This window comes from Polypterus senegalus, chromosome 2 (genome assembly GCF_016835505.1).
Source record: "Polypterus senegalus isolate Bchr_013 chromosome 2, ASM1683550v1, whole genome shotgun sequence".
NCBI classification, from domain to species: domain Eukaryota; kingdom Metazoa; phylum Chordata; class Cladistia; order Polypteriformes; family Polypteridae; genus Polypterus; species Polypterus senegalus.
In genome coordinates this window covers 101,188,336-101,212,802 of record NC_053155.1, presented here as the reverse complement: position 1 = coordinate 101,212,802, position 24,467 = coordinate 101,188,336, and the positions used below count along the sequence as shown (strand labels likewise).

At 38.4% G+C, this 24,467-nt stretch overlaps 1 protein-coding gene across 1 annotated transcript in view; it reads left to right on the top strand.

Moving 5' to 3' along the window:
• The window catches only part of p4ha3 (prolyl 4-hydroxylase, alpha polypeptide III), a 60,869-nt gene extending 37,373 nt beyond the window's left edge, over positions 1 to 23,496 (top strand). Inside the window, exons 8-12 of the mRNA XM_039744282.1 lie at positions 16,148 to 16,212; positions 18,389 to 18,548; positions 20,195 to 20,257; positions 21,872 to 21,940; positions 23,374 to 23,496. Of these exons, the coding sequence (XP_039600216.1) occupies positions 16,148 to 16,212; positions 18,389 to 18,548; positions 20,195 to 20,257; positions 21,872 to 21,940; positions 23,374 to 23,481 (465 nt within the window). The 3' untranslated portion in view covers positions 23,482 to 23,496. The remainder of the gene's footprint in view (positions 1 to 16,147; positions 16,213 to 18,388; positions 18,549 to 20,194; positions 20,258 to 21,871; positions 21,941 to 23,373) is intronic.
• The last annotated feature ends 971 nt before the right edge of the window (positions 23,497 to 24,467 follow it).

Here is a 24,467-nt window from a genome sequence, read left to right as displayed (position 1 = left end):
GCACTAAGATTATGTAGCAGTGGTAATGCATCAAGAAACTCCTTAGATTGCATCTCATCTTCTTTATAATGAGTGGAATGACTCAATGACTCAAGCGCTGACGCGAGTGGCAGCTTTTCCAGCAGCTCTGTGTATGACTTTATCTTTAAAGTCTTTATCTTTATCTTTCTACCTTTTTCTCTATTTTTCTTTATTTCACTGTTAACTCCTACCATTTTCTTTTATGTGGACTCGTTCCATGGACACTTTCTACTACTTGGAGATGGATTTTTACACACTGAGACTCGTCTATTCAAGTAGTCAACTTCAAGCGCTGAGAACAAATGCGCACGCCGGTGTGGTTCCCTATTTACCTGACAAGGTAAGAAGGCAGTATCAGGGCAGCAGAGCCGGTGCTAAGATAAAAGCCAAGCGTCTAGCGAGAAAGTGGCGCTACAAACCTTCGGTGCCTTCTATGATCCTGGGAAATGTGAACTCACTACCAAATAAGATCGATGAACTGGCTGCACTGCTTTTTGCAGATGATGTTGTCCTGTTTGCTTCATCAGGTCGTGATCTTCAGCTCTCTCTGGAGCGGTTCGCAGCTGAGTGTGAAGCGGCTGGGATGAGAATCAGCACCTCCAAATCCGAGAGCATGGTCCTCAGCCGGAAAAGGGTGGAGTGCCCTCTCAGGGTTGGGGGCGAGATCCTGCCCCAAGTGGAGGAGTTCAAGTATCTCGGGGTCTTGTTCACGAGTGAGGGAAGAATGGATTGTGAGATTGACAGGCAGATCGGTGCGGCATCCGCAGTGATGCGGCCTCTGCATCGGTCTGTCATGGTGAAAAAAGAGCTGAGCTGTAAGGCAAAGCTCTTAATTTACCAGTCGATCTACGCTCCTACCCTCACCTATGGTCATGATCTATGGGTAGTGACTGAAAGAACGAGATCGCGAATACAAGCGGCTGAAATGAGTTTCCTCCGCAGGGTGTCTGGGCTTTCCCTTAAAGATAGGGTGAGGAGCTCAGTCATCCGGGAGGGGCTCAGAGTAGAGCCGCTGCTCCTCCGCATCGAGAGGAGTCAGATGAGGTGGCTCGGGCATCTGATCAGGATGCCTCCTGGACGCCTCCCTAGTGAGGTGTTCCAGGCATGTCCAACCGGGAGGAGGCCCCGGGGAAGACCCAGGACACGCTGGAGGGACTATGTCTCCCGGCTGGCCTGGGAACGCCTTGGGATTCTCCCGGAAGAGCTGGAAGAAGAGGCCGGGTAGAGGGAAGTCTGGGCTTCTCTGCTTAAGCTGCTAAACCCCACGACCTGACCTTGGATAAGCGGTAGAGGATGGATGGATGGATGGAACTGGCTGCACTGGTGAAAAATGTTAGGATCTGCAGAGAATGCAGTTTGCTGTGTTTTAGTGAAACATGGCTATCAACTAACATCTCAGATGCTAACGTGGAGCTACCCGGGTTTAGCACAGTTAAAGCGGACAGAGATGCAAGTACCTGCGGGAAGCAGAAAGGAGGGGGTTTCGCTCTCTGTGTCAATACAAGATGGTGCAACTCTGGACATGTAAACCTTAAAATCTCCACTTGCTGCAAGGACATCGAACTGTTGTCTGTAAGTTTGTGCCCCTATTACTTGCCCAGAGAGTTTGGACACGTGATTGTTGTTATTGTTTACATCCTCCCTCGAGCGAACACGGAGATAGCGAGTGACTTCATCCATTCCGCAGTTGCTAAATTATAAACACAGCATCCTGAGGCACTTGTGCTAATCACTGGAGACTTTAACCATGTAACGCTGGACAAAACATTACCTGCCTTCTCCCAGTATGTGGACTGTAACACCCAGGGAAATAGGACTATTGACCTACTGTATGCAAATGTTAAAGACGCTGCCTTGGGAAAGCAGATCATAACCTGGTTCTGCTTCAGCCTCACTACAAACCAAGAGTGAGGGCGCTACCTACAGCCACACGCTCATTCAGAAAGTGGTCCCCTGAGGCAGAGCTGGCTCTGAGAGACTGCTTTAGAACTACGGACTGGGATATCCTGCAGGGATCACATAGTGAGAACATTGAGGAGGTTGTTGACTGCACAACTGATTACATCAACTTCTGTATGGACATTGTACTTCCAGTAAGAACAGTACGCTGCTATGCTAACAACAAGCCGTGGATTACAAGTGACATCAAGGGCCTTTTGAACCAGAAGAAAAGGGCTTTTAAAGGCGGTGATCAGCATGAGCTCAAGTGCGTGCAGTAGGAACTCCGAGTCCAGCTCAGGGCGGCGAAGGAACAGTACAGGAGAAAGCTGGAGCAGAAGTTGCAGAATAACCGCATGAAGGAAGTGTGGGATGGGATGAAGATCATCACTGGATGCAGCTCGAATTGGGGTGCCACCATCGAGAGAGACATGGAGAGAGCAAACCAGATGAACAACTTCTTTAACAGGTTTGACCACCCTAACCCACACTCACCTCAGAGTACTGCATCCTCCAACCATCCTTCTGCTGATACCAGCATAGGAGAGACATCCCCACCCACAATTACAGCAGCGCAGGTGAGCAGAGAGCTGAGAAGACTTCGTGCCAACAAAGCAGCGGGTCCAGATGGAGTATCGCCACGACTGCTGAAGGCCTGTGCACTGGAACTGGGGAGTCCTCTACAGCGCATCTTCAACCTGAGCCTGGAACAGAGGAGAGTCCCAAGGCTTTGGAAAACATCTTGTATCACCCCAGTCCCAAAGGTATCACGTCCTAGTGAGCTGAATGACTTCCGGCCTGTTGCTCTGACATCACATGTGATGAAGACCATGGAGCGGCTGCTGCTTCACCACCTGAGGCCGCAGGTCCGCCACGCCCTCGACCCTCTGCAGTTCGCATACCAGGAGAAGGTGGGAGCGGAGGATGCCTTCATCTACATGCTACACCGATCCCTCTCCCACTTGGACAGAGGCAGTGGTGCTGTAAGAATTATGTTTTTGGACTTCTCTAGCGCCTTCAACACCATCCAACCTCTGCTTCTTAGGGACAAGCTGACAGAGATGGGAGTAGATTCACACCTGGTGGCATGGATCGTGGACTATCTTACAGACAGACCTCAGTATGTGCGTCTCGGGAACTGCAGGTCTGACATTGTGGTCAGCAACACAGGAGCACTGCAGGGGACTGTACTTTCTCCAGTCCTGTTCAGCCTATATACATTAGACTTCCAATACGATTTGGAGTGCTGCCACATGCAAAAGTTCATATAGGAGTATAAAAATCTAATCAAGGACTTTGTTAAATGGTGCGACTCAAACCACTTACACCTGAACACTAGCAAGACCAAGGAACTGTTGGTGGATTATAGGAGGCCCAGGCCCCTCATGGACCCCGTGATCATCAGAGGAGAATGTGTGCAGAGGGTACAGACCTATAAATACCTGGGAGTGCAGCTGGATGATAAATTGGACTGGACTGCCAATACTGATGCTCTGTGTAAGAAAAGTCAGAGCCGACTATACTTCCTTAGAAGGTTGGTGTCCTTCAACATCTGCAATAAGATGCTGCAGATGTTCTACCAGACGGTTGTGACGAGTGCCCTCTTCTACACGGTGGTGTGCTGGGGAGGCAGCATAAAGAAGAAGGACGCCTCACACCTGGACAAACTTGTGAGGAAGGCAGGCTCTATTGTAGGAATGAAGCTGGACAGTTTAACATCTGTGGCAGAGCGACAGGTGCTGAGCAGGCTCCTGTCAATCATGGAGAATCCGCTGCATCCACTGAACAGTGTCATCTCCAGGCAGAGGAGCAGCTTCAGCGACAGACTGCAGTCACTGTTCTGCTCCAATGACAAACTGAGGAGATTGTTCCTCCCCCACACTATGCGACTCTTTTTAATTCCACCCGGGGGGGTAAACACTAACATTATTCAAAGTTATTGTTTGTTTTTACCTGTATTTTTATTACTCTTTAATTTAATATTGTTTTTTGTATCAGTATGCTGCTGCTGGATTATGTGAATTTCCCCTTGGGATAAATAAAGTATCTATCTATCTATCTATCTAGAATATAAGGAAATATAATACAGGCAAGTCCCCGGGTTACGTACGAGATAAGGACTGTAGATTTGTACTTAAGTTGAATTTGTATGTAAGTCGAAACAGGTACATAAATTTAATAAATGCTGTTGTTGACCGACTGTAACCAAGTGCTCTGCCTAAGAATTATGGAGTTTCACCTCTCTTTGACCTTTTTATTTCTGCTTCATTTTCAATGGTGATGGTTTTTCTCTTCTTTACTGTGTCATCTGCACTTGCTTCAGATTTGTGTTTCAGAGACATTGTTGAAGGGTGAAGACAAAAGATTAAGATGAGCTCTTCTGCTCAGCACTGTACATGCTATCACAGCAGGAAGGCACCCCACGTCAGCACGTCTGATGTACTGTATATAAATGATTTCGATAGCAATATAAGTAACAAGCTGGTTAAATTTGCAGATGATACCAAGATAGGTGGATTAGCAGATAATTTGGAATCTGTTATATCATTACAGATGTAGTTGGATAGCATACAGGCTTTGGCAGATTTGTGGAAGATGAAATTTAATATCTGTAAATGTAAAGTATTACACATAGGAAGTAAAAATGCTAGGTTTGAATACACAATGGGTGGTCGGAAAATCAGGAGTACACCTCCATCCATCCATTTTCCAACCCGCTGAATCCGAACACAGGGGTCTCCTGGAGCCAATCCCAGTCAACACAGGGCACAAGGCAGGAACCAATCCTGGGCAGGGTTCCAACACACCGCAGGACACATACAAACACACCCACACACCAAGCACACACTAGGGTCAATTTAGAATCGCCAATCCACCTAACTTGCATGTCTTTGGACTGTGGGAGGAAACCCATGCAGACACAGGGAGAACATGCAAACTCCACGCAGGGAGGACCCAGGAAGCGAACCCTGGTCTCCTAACTGCGAGGCAGCAGCGCTACCACTGCGCCACACCTTATGAGAAAGATTTAGGAGTAATAGTGGACTCTGAGATATCAACTTCCCGACAGTGTTCAGAAGCCTTTAAGAAGGCTAACAGAATATTAGGTTATATAGCACGATCTGTGGAGTACAAGTCCAAGGAGGTTATGCTCAACCTTTATAATGCACTGGTGAGGCCTCATCTTGAGTACTGTGTGCAGTTTTGGTCTCCAGGCTACAAAAAGGACATCGCAACACTAGAAAAGGTCCAGAGAAGAGCGATTAGGCTGATTTCAGGGCTACAGGGGTTGAATTATGACGAAAGATTAAAAGAGCTGAGCCTATACAGTTTAAGCAAAAGAAGATTAAGAGGTAACATGATTAAAGTGTTTAAAATTATGAAGGGAATTAGTACAGTGGATCGAGACTATTTTAAAATTAGTTCATCAAGAACATGGGGACACAGTTAGAAACTTTCTTTATTTACACAAAGAACGACAGACACTTGGAATAAGCTACCAAGTAGTGTGGTAGACAGTAAGACATTAGGGACTTTCAAAACTTGACTTGATGTTTTCTTGGAAGAAATAAGTGGATAGGACTGGTGAGCTTTGTTGGGCTGATTGGCCTGTTCTCGTCTAGAGTGTTCTAATGTTCTAAAAAGGACTTTTAAATATGATATGCTTTATGCTGTAACCATAAAATCAGGAAAAATATATCAGGGTAAGTAGTTTTACTAACTCAAAGTAATATTGCATATTGAACTTCACTGTACTACAACTGACAATATTGACTCTATGAACCTATGCAAGTATTTTCTTACACATAGGTATTCAAGATGTTTCTGTCCATGCCAATCTTTACACTAGAAATTAAAGTCAGCCGGACACACAGACAGGAATACCTAAGGCAGGACACTGTCATGTTTCACAGATGCAGTATTAGGCATTGGATCTTTTTCATTTAGTTTATTTCTCTAAACTTTCACCTCCTGAACATTTTGTCATATTATTATCTTTACCTATCTCTCATTAATTTACAAAAAACTTCTAGAACTGTACTGCCTCTTTTCTGGTTCTGTGGACCAAGAAGTTCACAATGCAATAACAGTAATTTCTAACACAGATGGAGATAAAATCATAGACCATAAAAATATAACCCACACGTTTAGAAAGTACTGGAAGTCCCCAGGTTACGGACATCCGAACTACGACTTATGAATGGGGCCACAGCTGTGACGCGTGCACCTCAGTAACTGCAGCTCCATCATCTTCGGCCTGGGGATGCTACAAGTGGTGGCTGGAGGGGGGCGATTTCACTGCTTGCGCAATGTAGTGTCCCTCGGGCGGCTCCCGGTTTCACTGATCGCCCACCGCACATGGCTGCCCCATTCATTCTCGGTGGGTGGCTGGTAATGCTGTTAGGAGTGACCCTGTTGTGGCTGAACAGAGGCCATTGAGGGTGAACCGGGGGGCGGGGGGTAGCATTATAGTGTGCATCGGATGGCTACCTATTGAATGGGGTCGATTCACTAACCGCCTTTGGCCATACCGTGTTTATTCTTGGTGAGCGGACACTGCAGGCAGCATACTGTAGTGGAGGTGACTGTGAGATGGGCTGGTGATGAACGATGCCCCCATTCATTCTCAATAGCAAGCCTGCTTGTACTGTTACGTACATAGTAGGAAGTTGTCTCTTGTCAGTACAGTATATTAAAAATAGCAGCGGCCCTAGTACTGACCCCTGTGGAATACCACTCTTAACATCAGCCAGTTCTGATGAGGTTCCTCGCACCATCACCCTCTGCTTCCTGTGTCTGAGCCAATTCTGCACCCATCTAAAAACATCACCCTGAACTCCTATTTCTTTTAATATGATGCCCAACATCTCATGTGGCACCTTATCAAATGCTTTCTGAAAGTCCAGATAAATAATATCATAAGCTCCACTTTGACTGTATCCTTTTGTTGCCTCCTCATAGAATTCCAGCATATTAGTAAAACACGACCTCCCTCTTCTGAACCCATGCTGACTGTTCAGAATAACTCATGTCCTTGCCATATGTTGCTCAATCTTATCCTTAATAATTCCTTCCATTAATTTTCCTGTGATGCATGTTAAGCTTACTGGCCTATAGTTGCTTGGATCTGCCCTGTCACCCTTTTTATATAATGGGATGATATTTGCCATTTTCAAGTCCTTTGGAATCTCTCCAGTGCACAGTGACTTCCTAAAAATATGTGTCAAGGGTTTATATATGTACTCACTAGCCTCCTTAAGAACACGAGGATAAATATTATCTGGGCCTGGTGATTTGTTTGATTTCATCTTATTTAATCTGAGCAGCACTTCTCCCTCTACAATTTCCAAATCCCTCAGTACCTCCTTAGTAGTCGTGTTTACCTCTGGGAGGTTATCCACTTGCTCACTTGTAAACACCTCAGAAAATGTAAGTTTAGGGCATCTGCTATTTCATTGTCTGTATCTTTTAATTCCCTTTACTATTCCTGATGAACTTGACCTCCTCCTTAACTGTTCTTTTACTACTAAAATACTGAAAGAATCTCTTGGGGTCTTCTTTCGCCTTATCTGCTATATTCCTCTCCAACTGTCTTTTAGCCTCCCTGATATCCTTCTTAATGGTTGCCCTCATGTTCTCATACGCTTACGATTCTCTTTGCAGTCATTAGTCTTATATGCCTTATACAGCAGTTTTTCCTTTGCAACTTCTTTTTTAAATCTTTATTAATCCACTGTGGAGTTTTTTTAGTTTCCTATTAATTCCAAATTTAGGTATGTATCTGTCCTGCATTACATGTAAAACATTTTAAACCTGTTCCACTGCTCCTCGACTGTCTCCTCATTTAAAAGCTTATCTCAGTCTATCCTACTTAGACTTTGTCATCTGCTCAAAATTAGCCCTACTAAAGTTCAACTTAACAATTTTAGTCTTTGCATCTGTACTCTTACAAAATACTGAGAATTGTATTACATTATGGTCACTTGACCCTAGTGGTTCAATCACCTCTACACCCTCAATTCTATCCTGATTATTACAGAATACTAAATCCGGACAGGCTTCACCCCTTGTTGGTGCTTTAACATGCTGTGTTAAAAACAGTCACTGATTACTTCTGAAAACTCCTGCTCTTGTGCTCCTTCATCTGTAGGGTTATCCCAGTTAATATTTGGATAATTAAAGTCCCCATGACTATAATATCCCCTGTAAACTTGCCTTTTGATATTACTAAAAGATGTGTGTTGAAATTACTGTTTGAATTGGGTGGTCTATAACACACTCCTAAAATAAGACCTTTTCCCTAATATTTTCCAGGCGAAGCCACATGTCCTCACTAAGATGGGGCTCATCATCCAACTGAAGATGACTTACATTTAAACCCTGTTTGGCATAAACAGCAACCCCACCTCCTTTTCTGTTCTGTCTATCCTTCCTAAAAATGTGTATCCCTCTATGTTACACTCATCCCCATCTTTGTTATTTAGCCAGGTTTCCGTTATTGCTATAATATCATAATTATGCTCTGCTACATACAACTCCAACTCACTTACCTTATTTTTGATACTTCTAGCATTAAGGCAAGCTATTTTTAATGTGTTAATCCTTCTATATTTATGTTTGCTTAAATTTACATTACTATGCATTTTTATTTCTACACCATTGTTTGTTCTTCCATGTATAGATCTAAACCTGGCCTGTCCTAAACTCCCTGCCCCCCATTCCCTAGTTTAAACAATCCTCAACTAGCCTACACATACGCCTCCCCAATACATTGGTGCCCCTCCAGTTCAGATGTAACCTGTCACGCGGAACAGGTCCCATCTGTTCCAAAAGGAGTCCCAATGCCCCATAAACCTATACCCTTCTACCCTGCACCAAGATTTGAGCCATGCGTTAAGCCTTCTAATCTCCTCAATCTTACCTGGACTGGCGTGGCACAGGCAGAACTTCAGAGAAGACTACCTTGTCAGTTCTGCTCCTCAGCTTGGCACCTAACTCTTTGAATTTGGATCGCAGAACTGACAGACTACCCTTATGTATGTCATTTGTTCCAGCATGGACAATGACAACTGGATCCACCCCGCAAGAGCCTATCCACCCTTCCAGGAGGTCTCCCACCTGTGCTCCCGGAAGGCAACACACCGTGCGAGACTCTCTCTCTCTGGAGCACACCTGCACTTCAATCCCCCTAATGATTGAGTCCCCAACTATCACTACCTCTCTCTTTTTGGGAACTGGTTTTGAGGTGGCCCGCTGGGGCTAACAAGTGGGTGATTTGCCAGAACCAGGATATAACACAACCACTATTAGTACAAGAGAAATTAATTTTATTTCCTTTCAAAAATATTGACATGATAAATTTGGTATTTTCACTTACAACTGTTCAGTGAAATGTCCACAGGGAAAAATAAAAAAAGAAAGATGAAAAATCTTTAACATTGTATTTTTTATATACAAACTGTATGTTTGTGTCATTGACTCAGATTCATTTAATTAGATTTTTTGCTGGCAGTAATGCTTTTCCTATAGTAACAACTTATAAAAATATATAATTAAATATCTAACAATAATGTCCTTTCATAGCATCAGTTGAAGATATTTGAAAATAATATTTTCTAAAAGCATGTGCTATTGATGTCAGAAAAAGGCCTTTCAGATATTTTTATGGGCAAAACAATAATTCATATTTATTGAAGTAAACAAGAGTGTATTTATCCAGTTTGAATGTTTTGTGTTTTTACTTTTCACTTTCCTTTGATTTATGTTTTGTACTTTTTGCTTTCCTTGGATTTATATGTTTTATTTTAAAATAAAATATAAAGTCTGAAAATGAATATACCTACAATTAGATTAAGTGGGTTACTGAAATGCATGCATGGATGGATACTTTCCTTTGATTTTTTAATTCTTTTAATATATTATTTTAAAATAAAATAATCCACTGCAAAAATGTATGTGGTTAAAATTAGATTAAGTGGGTTACGGAAATGGAAACATGTATGGATGGATGCATGCATAATTACCTTTCTCATTCTCAAATCTGCTTAATCCGGTTCAGAGTGGTTGAAGGCTGGGCCTGCTCAAGCAGCTCGAGGAAACAAGGCAGGGACTCACCCTGGTCAGGGCACCAGCATATAACAAGGCAGACACTTTCACACAATACTAATGACACTAACATATATATCATTGTAATGCAAGAGAAAAATCCATGCAGATACATGATAACTTACAAATTCCATATAGTTAACAATTGGGCACAGGATTCAAACCTTTTATGCTTGATCAGTAAGAAATTAACGCTAACAAATATGCTGTCATTGATAAATCTGAATTTTAAAATTCGTACATTTGTATAATTACTCAGCTTGAATCTTATCTTTTGAATGGAGAAGGAAGAATTAACTAATTTCTTTTCTTTTTTTTAAGTAACTTTTAATCTGGAGATGGAAGTGTTAAAATAATTTTTCCAGGGACCAAAAAACCTAAGACTTTTAATAAGCTGTTTATATTAAAGTGTGCTGTTTTGATCATATTTTTCTGCTTAGATTTAGTACTCAACTTTCCTGCAGCATGTACTTATTTGGTACTGGAGATTACAAATGGAAAGTTGTACATTGCCATGTGATTCATCAACCTCTGCTTATAAAAATATGAAGCTGAAATTAAAACCAGAACAGGAGAACATAGCAGTGCATTGCATTTAATATGTCCAAGTATAACTGCTGCCTCAGCTACAGTGCATAAAGAGAGAATCATGTGAAATCACAAAAATCTTCAGAATTTGTGTTTTAATATATTTTACTATTCTTCCCAGCACCTTGTTTAGTGCATTTTGATCACTGATGTAAAAACAACTGCTTTTGTAGGAGTTACTCTGTGGGATTTGATTTTATGAAAAGATATGTACAGACTTAGCTACTGTGAGCAGTAGAGTGTGCTGTAGCACCCTAAACCTCAGATACCACCACACGAACACAAGTCCTAGGGTTAAATAAGTGAGTTATTTAATACAATGATCTTCACAAAAGATCCCCAGTTCACAGTACCTTTTTAACTCTTATTTTCCATTCCTCCCCACCTCCAGGTGATCATTGTCCTCATTCCTCCCGACTCCGACTTGCCTGGATGTGGCAGGGCAGTTCCTTTTATCTTGGATGCAGGGGTACTTCCGGTGCCAAGGCATAGCTCAATGGAAGCACTTCCAGGTCGGTTGGAAGTCCCAAAGACCATGGAGGATAGTCAAAGTTAGCACCCTCTGGTTTCACCCAGGGACCCCCAAAGAGCTCACTGAACCACTTCAGTGACTCCCAGCATGCCCTGCAGTTGTCCATGGGTGTACCTATCCCCGGGGATGCTGCCATCTAGCTATTCGGGAGACTATGACATAATTCCAATCCTCTTGTGATTCCTTTAAGCTTTCCCCCCAGCCAGGTAATGTTCCTATGTTGATTCCTGCTGGGATGCCAGCCTACATGATTTGCCCCAATCTCTGTGTAGGGAGGGAACCTCCAGCCTCTTTTCATGTCCTTTTTCTTGCTGTACCTCCTGTCCAGGTGCAAGAAGGGAGTGCAATCCTGCTACACCTTACACTACCCTACAAGCTGAACAGTCAAAGAGACACTGATTTTTTTCACATTGAATTCTGCTATGTGCCACTTGAGAAAATGATATGTAGAAGTTTATGTACATGTGTGTTTCTCTCAGGATAAGATGATTTGGTTTCCTGCCCTTCGTAATGAGGCCATAGACATCATGAAGGCCCATCTCATTCATTGAGCAAACACAGCAACAATGCTTCATTTCATTTGAGCACAGTTAATGTGTTCTGTAGATTCCTAGCTTTGGTTTAAAAACACCAAGAAAAATATTCAACCTTACAAGGTTCAGCATCTTCCCATGACTTCAGCTACTCATATAAATATTTTCTTTGGTAATAGATTTTTGTATTCCTCTCATTCCTTGCCAAGAGCCAAAGACTAACATGCACAACATTAGCATGATGTATATTGTTGATAACTATTCAAAACTGTTAACAGAAGAGTTGACATGTTCTCAGTTGTTCTGAGCTTTCAGCTTTACACACATTATGTTGTTTTGCAGTGTGTAATTGTCTATACAGCATATTCTTGATTGTTAAAATGATGTTGTTTCTTATGGATCTATCGAATTGATTTCTATGAACTGCTGGAGTAAACACTGGGAGTTGTTGTGCTGTCTTAGTACATCTTTGGGACATTTACAGTGCATCCGGAAAGTATTCGCAGCACATCACTTTTTCCACATTTTGTTATGTTACAGCCTTATTCCAAAATGGATTAAATTCATTTTTTTCCTCAGAATTCTACACACAACTCCCCATAATGACAATGTGAAAAAAGTTTACTTGAGGTTTTTGCAAATTTATTAAAAATAAAAAACTGAGAAATCACATGTACATAAGTATTCACAGCCTTTGTTCAATACTTTGTCGATGCACCTTTGGCAGCAATTACAGCCTCAAGTCTTTTTGAATATGATGCCACAAGCTTGGCACACCTATCCTTGGCCAGTTTCGCCCATTCCTCTTTGCAGCCCCTCTCAAGCTCCATCAGGTTGGATGGGAAGCGTCGGTACACAGCCATTTTAAGATCTCTCCAGAGATGTTCAATCGGATTCAAGTCTGGACTCTGGCTGGGCCACTCAAGGACATTGACAGTTGTCCTGAAGCCACTCCTTTGATATCTTGGCTGTGTGCTTAGGGTCGTTGTCCTGCTGAAAGATGAACCGTCGCCCCAGTCTGAGGTCAAGAGCGCTCTGGAGCAGGTTTTCATCCAGGATGTCTCTGTACATTGCTGCAGTCATCTTTCCCTTTATCCTGACTAGTCTCCCAGTTCCTGCCGCTGAAAAACATCCCCACAGCATGATGCTGCCACCACTATGCTTCACTGTAGGGATGGTATAGGGCCTGATGATGAGCGGTGCCTGGTTTCCTCCAAACGTGACACCTGGCATTCACACCAAAAAGTTCAATCTTTGTCTCATCAGACCAGAGAATTTTGTTTCTCATGGTCTGAGAGTCCTTCAGGTGCCTTTTGGCAAACTCCAGTCGGGCTGCCATGTGCCTTTTACTAAGGACTGGCTTCCGTCTGGCCACTCTACCATACAGGCCTGATTGGTCAATTGCTGCAGAGATGGTTGTCCTTCTGGAAGGTTCTCCCCTCTCCACAGAGGACCTCTGGAGCTCTGACAAAGTGACCATCGGGTTCTTGGTCACCTCCCTGACTAAGGCCCTTCTCCCCCGATCGCTCAGTTTAGATGGCCGGCCAGCTCTAGGAAGAGTCCTGGTGGTTTCGAGCTTCTTCCACTTACGGATGATGGAGGCCACTGTGCGCATTGGGACCTTCAAAGCAGCAGAAATTTTTCTGTAACCTTCCCCAGATTTGTGCCTCAAGACAATCCTGTCTCGGAGGTCTACAGACAATTCCTTTGACTTCATGCTTGGTTTGTGCTCTGACATGAACTGTCAATTGTAGGACCTTAGACAAATCATGTCCAATCAACTGAATCTACCACAGATGGACTCCAATAAAGCTGCAGAAAAATCTCAAGGATGATCAGGGGAAACAGGATGCACCTAAGCTCAATTTTGAGCTTCATGGCAAAGGCTGTGAATACTTATGTACATATGCTTTCTCAATTTTTTTATTTTTAATAAATTTGCAAAAACCTCAAGTAAACTTTTTTCACATTGTCAGTATGGGGTGTTGTGTGTAGAATTCTGAGGAAAAAAATGAATTTAATCCATTTTGGAATAAAGCTGTAACATAACAAAATGAGGAAAAAGTGATGCGCTGTGAATACTTTCCGGATGCACTGTATGTTTGGAGGACAGTTTATAAAATGGTGAAGTGGGTTTTTCTGGTAGTCTTTCACATTTTTGAAAAGACTGTTGCTTCAGCATATTTTAGTTTTGCAAAGCTGATGAAATTCTATACAAGAGTCACATCTTAATAAGTGATGTGTAGTGAGCTGTTAAGCATTTCAGGATTGCTATGTGTTTTTCTGATCTCATTTATACATGGAGCAGCATATTAATTATTCTATAAATGTGATCAATGCTGGGAAAAATAAGTTTAGCGGCTGCATTTGGTCTGAAGTGAACTGTGTAGGATTAAAATGGTTTTTATGCCACCATATCTAATAAGCCTTTAAAATACAAGAAATCTCCAGAATTCTTCTTAGTTTTTGTGATCAGCAGAGGTACCAGGGTGGGTGATAGCACATTTATAAATCTGACGATGGACTAAGCTTCATCTAAACTCTAAAATCACAACACCATGCTGACTGAAGGCTTTCGAAATTAATATCACTATTTTAACTTGAAAGTCTGCCAAGAAAAATTAAAATCCTGCCCAGAAATTCTTAAAAGTCCCTAACGGATAGTATAAATAATTTTTACCAGTCTCTTTTGTGATTTCTTTTTGAATTACACATCTTTTTAAGGTAGGAACTGATATTTAAAGTAAACTCATCGTACTTACTTTTCCTTTACTCATTTCCCAAAATAAAAAATGATAATTCAATACTGAATTTCTTTCAGCTTTGTGACTCGTCTATGTCTAATTTGAACAAAAGAATATCTCTTAGTATTTGCTTGTAGATAAAACTCTTAACACCGTGGAAAGCAATCAAGAAATTAATAAACAACATCACTCATTTTTTTCCTCCCGTTGTGCCCATGAGCAATTTCACATCAGGATAATTAATTCTCAGCTTGTTCAAATAGATTAAGCTGAACATGCATTATACAAACACCAAAGTGCCAAAGTAAAATTTATTGTATGTGTTACGTCACCTGTGGCTAGATTATTCTGACTTTAGAATCTGTTGAGGACTAGATGATTGTTTGTCAGTGTACTAATGTATAAAATGCTAGAATTGAAAAAGTGTATAACTACCTTTTAACATGAATTTAGTTATGTTAGGTTACACCATAGTGTATTTATACAGTTTATTTTGCGTCTAGGCACCATGTAAGTAAAGTGTATACAGACAGACCTGAGCCAATGTGTATAGTGGCATAGTAATAGAGATGGTTTTATAGGTTCAACTCTCCACAGTTCCCTGAAGCATTTTCTTTTACATGTTCATGATATAGAAATGCATTGCTTATAATACACTCACCCAAATTTTATCCTAAAGACACACCCACCTCAGTCCTTCAAACATGATTTTCTGAGCAATCTGAAAGCATGCAGGTGGGACATTGTACATTACAAATGAGCCCTTCCTGAAATGCTGATTGAATGTCATATTTTCTGGGGTATAAGCTATGGGTTACTTTAAATTGATTTTTCTACTTATTGTATGTGATCAGGTATTACATTAACATCAGACCAAAATTTAATAAGTCTAAGTAGATGAATTAGAAACATTTGCTTGGAAATCACATCTTGATTACACTATAAACTTTGCACCAAGGCAAAAAACCACACTTAACCCCCTTTTTTTTTTGATTGATTTGTATTGTTTGATTGTTGTTTTGTTACGTTATGTCTTTACTAAGTTTTAAAGAGTATAAATGAATATAAAAAATAGAAAAAACTGAAAATTGCTAACTCATTATGAAAAGGTTAATCTGAAATAAGTCATACAATATAACATATATTTGCAATAATATGCAAATATTATATGTTGGGAAAAAATCTTTTGCACATGATAGGGATTTTTGACAGATATCAGAAAAGAAACATGAGGGCTTGGTTGTCTGGAAAGTTTAAAGGTAGGTACAGTATAATGAAAATGCCATTTAGTATTTTATAAAAAGGTTACTAAACTATGATATTTATGCTGAAACCTGCTATAGATCCATTAAATTAAGAGAGTGTTTTTAGTATGGTTATTTGCTAGAGCAAAACTTAATCATATACTTTTAAATGACAAGCAAAGGTATGAGAATGTTATTTGCAGTTACTGTTCACATCAGAGTTCAGAATCTTTATCCCCTTGAATATGAAAGGATTTTTTAATAAAAACTTCATTTTAGACACTTTAATTAAATTAATATACTGTATTCTTGATAAGCAACTCTTCCACATTTTTAGCTGTTGGAAATGTTAAGTGTACAGCAGTCAATAATTTGGTGTCACAGTGCATAGTGGAGACATTTTTAAAAAAAACATCATGCTGTTATGCTTTTACTTCTTAGCTGCACCGATCAATAGTTGCCTCTGGAGAAAAGCAGTCCCCTGCACACTACAGGATTAGTAAGAGGTGAGGAACCTAACCATTCATTCCCAAAATTTGTTTGAAGTGAAAGCTAATGTGTTCAGAATTTTTGGGGAATTTGTTGTATAGACTGTTTTTTCTTTACTATTATCATTACATTTTCTTTTCTTTTGTGTATCTTTCCACCATAATCTATAAAACCTTATTTAGAAATTAATCTTTTTCCTTTGTAATAATTATATTATTTCTTTTATATCATGAAGGTTACAAAACCAATAGGATATATATTGTTGTGTGTCTATTTTGTTGCTGACACTTCTTTGCAGCACATGTGATTTTTCAGTTAATAATTTCACCAATGTATCCTTACGCAGTTTTCTTTAACCAACATAGACTATCAAATCATTTTTTTCCCAGTAGCTACTTTTGCCTACATGGCACGTAATATGTTTCTGTAGTTATGCCAAATATACAATAGGATTTCCTCCTAGAGAATAGAGTGAAGGGTGTTTCTTTCCTTCTTCTCTTTAAGTGCTGTTAGAAGCTGCATATTGCATCTATCAATGACTATAATTTGGTTGTAGCTGTATCAGAGATAAGACAGAAAAACAAAATTTTAGAAAACAATACATTGTATTATTATATTGGTTTGCCCCAACCAAACTCACATTTTAAAATTTTGGACTACGACCAAACATGAAAAATATATCTGACCCAATGCAGGAGACCACTCCAGAATTTTTCATGGCCCTTTCAAGGGCAGGACATTTTGGAAGTTTTTGTGTTACCTGAAGTAAAAATAGTGTCATGTCGTTCTTTCATTCTGGCACTGTGTTCTTGTTGCTGCCTAATTGGCTAGGATGTAATGACCTGCCTCCCCTCATTTTTAAAGGTAACATGTTTTCTTCTCCAAGTTGGGATCATGCACTCCACTGTATAGTGGAAGGCATTTTGACTTCTGGCATACACAGTGATTACCAACTTCTTGTAGTCGCTTTTCTTCAGTATGACAAAAGAGTACTACCCCGTCAGTGTGTTTTGTTTAATCTGTTATGGTTCTGATAAACATTGGTCAATGCTGCCCTTTTCTGCCTAGCAATTCTTTGTATCTTATCAAGACTGGCAACACTAGGACAGGAAAAAAAATATGAATTGTGCACAAATCCACAGAAGGACATGCTTATCCATCATGGGATAAAGTTATGCATACATTAACTCATACTCAAGGTGACGCTTTAAGTATTGTACCTGACATTATTTACCATATATCAGATCCTAATTAGGTGTCCAGACATATTCTTCAAAAATCTTTATTTTCCCAGTATTGGATACTGCTTCTTACCCAGTGTGGTAGATTATCAGTCTGTCATTATCTAACCCACTTAGTCCTGAACCGAGTCACGGGAGGTACTGGAGCCTATACCAGCCAGCATAGAGCACAAGGCAGGAACAAACACTGGATAGGGTGCTATTCCATCGCAGGGCGAACACACATACATATGCCCAACCATACACTAGGGCCAATTTAGTGTTACCAGTCCACCTATCCTGCATGTCTTTCGATTGTGGGAGGAAACCAGAGTAACGAAGAAAGCAATGTAGACACGGGGAGAACATGCAAACTCCGCACAGGGAGGAACTGAGACACAAACCCAAGTCTCCATACTGTGAAGCAGCAATGCTACTACTGCCCCACTGTGCTGCAGTAGCTTATGCTGACATAAATTATGTTGCGAATATTTCTGTAGGCAATGACTTGCTAGCTGTGCCTTGGTGCATCACATATTCCATAAGTTCTGTTCAAAACAGATATGGTTTGACCAAACACATTCCTTGTGATTGCAAAGCCTATGACATTTTCAAAGCATGCTCTAGCAAGCTCACACGATAAGTGCAGATCACTTCAAGTTGTCAGTGGCACTTTGCGATTGATTTTGCTATAAACTTTCAGATTTTTGGATATATTCCCCACTAGCTATTGTTTAAAATGGCTAAATCAAGGAGGTGTAGTTTTTTTGAAGTTTAGAGTATGAGTCAGATCTCCCCACAATTGCAGAAATAAATAATTCTGTACTTGCTCTTTTTATTGCATGTTGTAGTTAATTGGTGTTGTATGACTTTATTTCCATACTGATGTTCTTATAACTTTTCTATCCCCCACCCCCTTGTTTGTTAAAGATGATATTATAAAAACTAATTGTATATCCCTTTCTATGCCTAGTGCATGGTTAAAAGATACTTCCCACACTGTGGTAAGTAATGTGGACAAACGCATTGCAGCTTTATCAAGTTTAAATGTGCAACCTCCATATGCAGAGTATCTACAAGTTGTGAACTATGGAATAGGAGGCCACTATGAACCTCATTTTGATCATGCCACTGTGAGTATTCCTGCCACATACAATGCCTGCTTCTCACCCTTGTTCTTAAGTCATTTTAGTACATAAATATTATTTAATGAACTAGGAAATATGTTTAATAATTTTTCATTTTTCTTAATTTCTTTCCTGATTCTTAAAACTGATAGTGTTTTTTCATACATAGTATTCTTTAATATTTTTCTGTTTCCATGCTATTACGGCACACTTTTGTGTTTTTCATATACTGTACGTTTCTCATTCTTCCTGTTTGTGCATTAAGTGGATATACCTAGTTTGTTTATACTGTATACAATTGTTATAAAAATATTCACTAAGTATAAACATTATGGAATCATAATGTATTATTTAATTGCATTTCTGCCATTGATCTAAACCACTTAATATTACTCAGGCTCTCAGAAAATGAATGTGGATGGTTGATTAACAAAGGTTTTCTTATGTGCGTATTCTGGGTTAGACAGGTGTACATTCTTTGACAGAGCCACGTAAAAACTGCAACTTTTGATTTAAAAAAACTCCAGTGTGACTTTAGTTTTGGTTTTGGATCATTACCACAGGTTAAACACAGACTGAATTAAATTTGTCTTCAGTATGTTTCTTTATTTATATCTCTTTAACTTTCTGTTTTTTACACATCTCCTAAGCCACGATGTAGTATAACATTACAGTAATATGGTGATTTTGCCGAGATGTTTCATGATAGCCAAAATGTTATAAAGTTAATATTGGGTATATTGCTTGCAGCAGACATACTACATAGAATTCATGCCTAACATTTCAGGAATGCGGATTTGTGTCTAGCAATGGGCTGGTTTTATTCCTAGAGCTTGTCCTGTTGTTCATCATCTCAAGTTCATTTTAATGAAAAAATATATTTTATGGATTTGGTAAATAAGCCATTTGATTAGAAAATGTAATGGTACTAGTAGACTGTGAGTAGCAGTATTGGTTTCATTATATTTGTATTCTAAGTTATTGTGCTTCCTCATAGAAGTATTAAATTCTGTTATTGCCAATGCCCTTTTTAAAATAATAAAATTAGCAAATATTTAAACAATTTAAACAATGAGGTCTAATTGACTTTTGTTGCTCCAGATATTAAGTTGGGTACTTCATCAGTAGCTCTCTGAAACAGAGATCTCATTGTGCAGGAGTCATTCACATTTATATTCTCAAACAGATGTTCTAATATTGTTCTGATGTTGTAATACATCTAATACTTTCCTATTATGTTTATAATACCACAAAAATACCTTGCTTTACAGCCTGAACATTTAACACAGAAGAACATGCAACAATCACAATAAACTCATTTATCAAAAATTGTGCCTTTATGATTATATTAATGGTGTGACAACCAAACTCTTTAAGTGTAAAATGAATTTTAATTGTTTTCTTATTCTTATTGTTTCAAATTAATAACCATTATTAAAACATAATCTGAGTTATAGACCACTTTTTGTTATGTATATTTTTGAAATAATATTTTAATTTCAATTTTCACACATAATGCAATGTAGCTTGCTTAGAGATATCAAATACCTCATTGATTCTGTTTTACAGCCTCAAGAAATAAGAAAACTGATCAAGTGTGTTTTCCATTTAAAAAAGAAAATTTTAGTGTCTTACTTTTGTTTTCTTGCTAGTCAACATCAAGTCCTGTCTACAAACTAAACACTGGAAATCGCGTTGCAACATTTATGATTTATGTGAGTAGTATTTTGTTCATATTTGTGTGTCCTGTTTTTACTAGCTGGAAATATCACCATGCTAGTTTTCATGTTTCAGTAAGCTTATTCACAGCAGATTACGCAAATATTTCTCCATCAGCTAAGTTTCTTGATTTCTGCAATTTTATGTACAGTATTCATAGCATGAATAATACCACCATTCATTACTGTCATTAGGTTGCATATCTGGGAAGTGTGAGACTGGCCTTCTTGTCCCAATAACATGCCAGTTAAGCATTTCTGAGGTTTGGATGAAAACAACCAGAAAACAACAAAATGCTAAAATTGTTTGCTTTATCTTAATCTTAAATCGGAGTCCAGCAGGGAAGCAATGAGCTCCTTGGGCTGAATACCAGTCTATGTCTAAAATAAATGAGTGGATTATACAAGTTAAGTAAAATCTTCATGCAGCAAATTTTGATACCCTAAGCAGTTAACAATGTAGATGCTATTTGTTAGTTTTTTTTTCTGCCACCTTGCAATTTATACCTGCAAAAATACTAATATTTATTGTATATTAAAGTACTGTGTGACTTGAGCTGTAAATATTTGTTATATTTCTAATATAACGTCTAGCCACTTATTAAATCAGTCAAATAGGGCAGTGTTGCCACAAAACAAAGATGGCACATATTCACACATAAACAGTAGCTATAAAATATGGGTTATGCTTTTGTTTTTTGAAGAAGGCTAGAGTCTTCAAAGATCCTTGTGTACACAGGAAGGACATAAATAAAAACAAACAATTTTTCATGCTCATGTAAAATATATTTTACAGTTTATTATACAGTATATGTGTAAGCATAATTTGTTTCATTGTTAAATTACAAATCTCGATGCAATAACATATGCAGCTTCTAATTAGAATGCCAGAGGTACATTTTGAAGGTTGAATCATGCAATTAAACACTAACTGTTTTTCTTTGAAAAGTTGTTTACCATTGCCATTAAATCGTTCCATTTTAGGAGTTGTCAAGGAATTGATTACATTGTTTTTTTTATTTAATCATAAAATGAGTTAAAATTTTATGAGTTAATAATTTTATATGTATGGTTCAAGTGCATAAAGACACCTATGTAGGCAAAGTTGGTTTGGGATTCTCAACTAATGATTTTGAACCTCTAAATTGCAAAACTAAAAAGCTGTAATATTGAGGAGCCTTCAAAATACCCTAAAATGTGTGTTGTCAGTAAAGATTTATAAAACTTGTAAGCAGTATAACTGGGCTGTTTATTTACTATCAGTCAACACACATTGTATGTTTCCCAAAATCATTATGACTCTTAAAGATTTCTCCATATTTTAAAAATAGTGGAAGTATTAAAGTACTGAAATAGGTTAATAAACTTTGTTATTTGACCACTAAACCCAATTAAAATGTTCTTTGCTGCTAATATTTGCTGCTATTTATATTTAAACAAAAAAAAACTTGTAACAAGTTTTTTTCTTCTGGCTACCTTTTAGTTTTACAATATTAATCAGTAAATAAACTACAAATATGTTTACATGTTTTTATTAGAATTTGAAAATATTTAATTTGTTTTATTAAGCAAAACTCGCACAAAACAATTAAATAAATTTTTCTTTATTAGCTGAGCTCTGTGGAAGCAGGCGGTTCAACAGCTTTTATCTATGCAAATTTCAGTGTGCCCGTAGTCAAGGTAAGGTGCATTGTTTTTCTTCTTATTCGTTTTGGTTAATTTAATTTCTATAAGGAGAGTGATATGACTTCAAATAAAAATGCAGCATTTATAGTCAAAGAATAGGGGCTGTTAGAAAGAAATGTTTCAGCATACAATCCCCACTTTTACTCAGAACAAAAACCATCAATTACCATTTCACTTAATGGTTTTAACCTTATATAATATAGAGAATGGATGGCCTTATTAAAAGATATTATTGTGTTTCTCAGCCTTCAGTCATAGGTCAGTGTTGGAAATAAACTTCCCATATGCAGCAGATAGACCACTATGACAATAGCGACTAGAAAAAGAATAGCTGTACTTCATATTATTTCTGTTGTTGCTTGATCTATCATGTTTCCTGTTTGAAAAGTTTTTAATTTGTATTTTTTCAACAGATTTTAATCTCATTCATGTTTACCCTGGACAGGAATATGTACAATATTGCAGATACTGTATGCCATGCTTTGATAGCCTTATTAGATTAGGAGCTGCATTGACTCCTGTCAGCATAAATGACCCCAAGTTAGTATACCTGGACATTGTCTTATCAAACATAAATGCAATATGGTAATAGTGATTTGATGGATATATGTTCCTTGTATACTGTCCAGCACCAAATCTGCCTAGTATATAACAGGCTGTGATCTTAATTTTATCTAGTGTGCCTGAGTTGCCAAAAAGTATATAAAGATGGGGTGGGAGAAAATATTAGACTTTTAAAAGTTTAACAAATAACTTATATTATCAGTAATGCAATACAACTAGAATAAAATAATATAAGAAAATATTATTTTAAAAAATAACATTTTCACAATGTGCAACCATGAAATTGAGTTGCCAGCCTCATTAACACTTATTCTATTAATTTTCACTTAACAGTTTGATGAATATAATCAAGTTTTTTTTACACAAAACCATTTACAGTGATATACCTGCATTAGTACAATCTAGTTCACTGTCTGGGTTGTACCTAATAATAATAATAATAATACCACTTCACCAACTAACAGTTAACGTGTAGTGAGTGTACTGGCTCAATAATGGCTGCTGTCACATCATCTAAGTGGATGCAACACTTTGGTGGTGGTTGAAGTTGCTCCCCTCTGTCAAAACACTTCGATTAGCAAGAAAAGTGCTATATTAAATGTAATTAATTAATATTGGTGAGAGAGGACATGCAGGTTATGTGTGTAACAGAACAAGATGCAGAGGACAGAAAGATATGGAAGAAGATGATCCACTGTGGCAACCCCTAACGGGAGCAGCCAAAAGAAGAAGATTTTTAAAATGTAATATTCAAAGAATGCATACATTTTTTGTGATACAACATCAGTTTAGGCACATTTTGCTTCTTTAGATTTTAAAAAGAAATGACAGAACATCTAACAATTAACCTGTTTGTTTTTCAGAATGCAGCCCTTTTCTGGTGGAATCTGCACAAAAATGGGCAAGGTAATGGAGATACACTTCATGCTGGATGTCCCGTACTAGTTGGAGATAAATGGGGTACGTTCTAAAAACAACAGTCAAGCATGATTCAGTTAATGTTTGTGGTTCTGTTAGTTCACAGCTATTGTACACTTTGAACAATGGCTTTTTCCAAATCAATGTCAACAAACTTCTTGAATATACTACATTATATAAGTATCTAAGCAAGATTTAGCAATCTCCTGAAGATCTGAGCTTCATAGGTAAATTGGGTTAAGTACATTATGAAATCTGCTCTTGACCTCTGCATTATAAAGCCTTAAAATTGATGTGATCACAGGAAACAATACAAATGGTGATACTCAAATCATTTGTCTGTACACACAATGTCTACGGTTTGTACCTTAAGAGCGCTTCTAGTTGCTGAGGCAGAGTTAAGGAGGTATAGTGATGTGGTATGGAACTACAACATTTAATTATATGCAAAATTAGAGTCTATGAATGTAACTTACATTTTTGATGATTTGTGATGTATTAAATAGTAAGTAAAAGTAATGTCCTAGCTAAATGGATGTCATGGTAGCAACATGTTGTTGTGTCCCTCCAATGGCAAGCTTTACGTGGTTTGACAAAACCTTACACATATCAAAATTTTACAGCCTTCTTTAGCACTAGCACTTCTATATTTATTTTATTTTTGCTAGCTGTACCATTAAATTAAGCAGTTCTTCCCATTCATTATTCATTCATTTTTGTTTTTGCCTTAAATATTTTTGATACATTGGACCTATGACATTTATTTCAATAAAGCACTAAAAATCTATAAGTGTTTGTCATTCACTTTCTCCAGAAATAACACTAGATGATATTCTGAACTGGTGAGAAGTACTGTCAAGCATAATTATAGCATGAAAATCTCTCAGCATGTAAAAAGTGCATACATGCATAATGTATTGTAGGTGTACACACTAGACAGTATTGTTTGCATTAAGTAATGTGTGGTATCAGTAATACAAAGTCATACATTATAATATCACGTTCATAGGGAGTATAGAACAAAACTTTTGTTATGCAA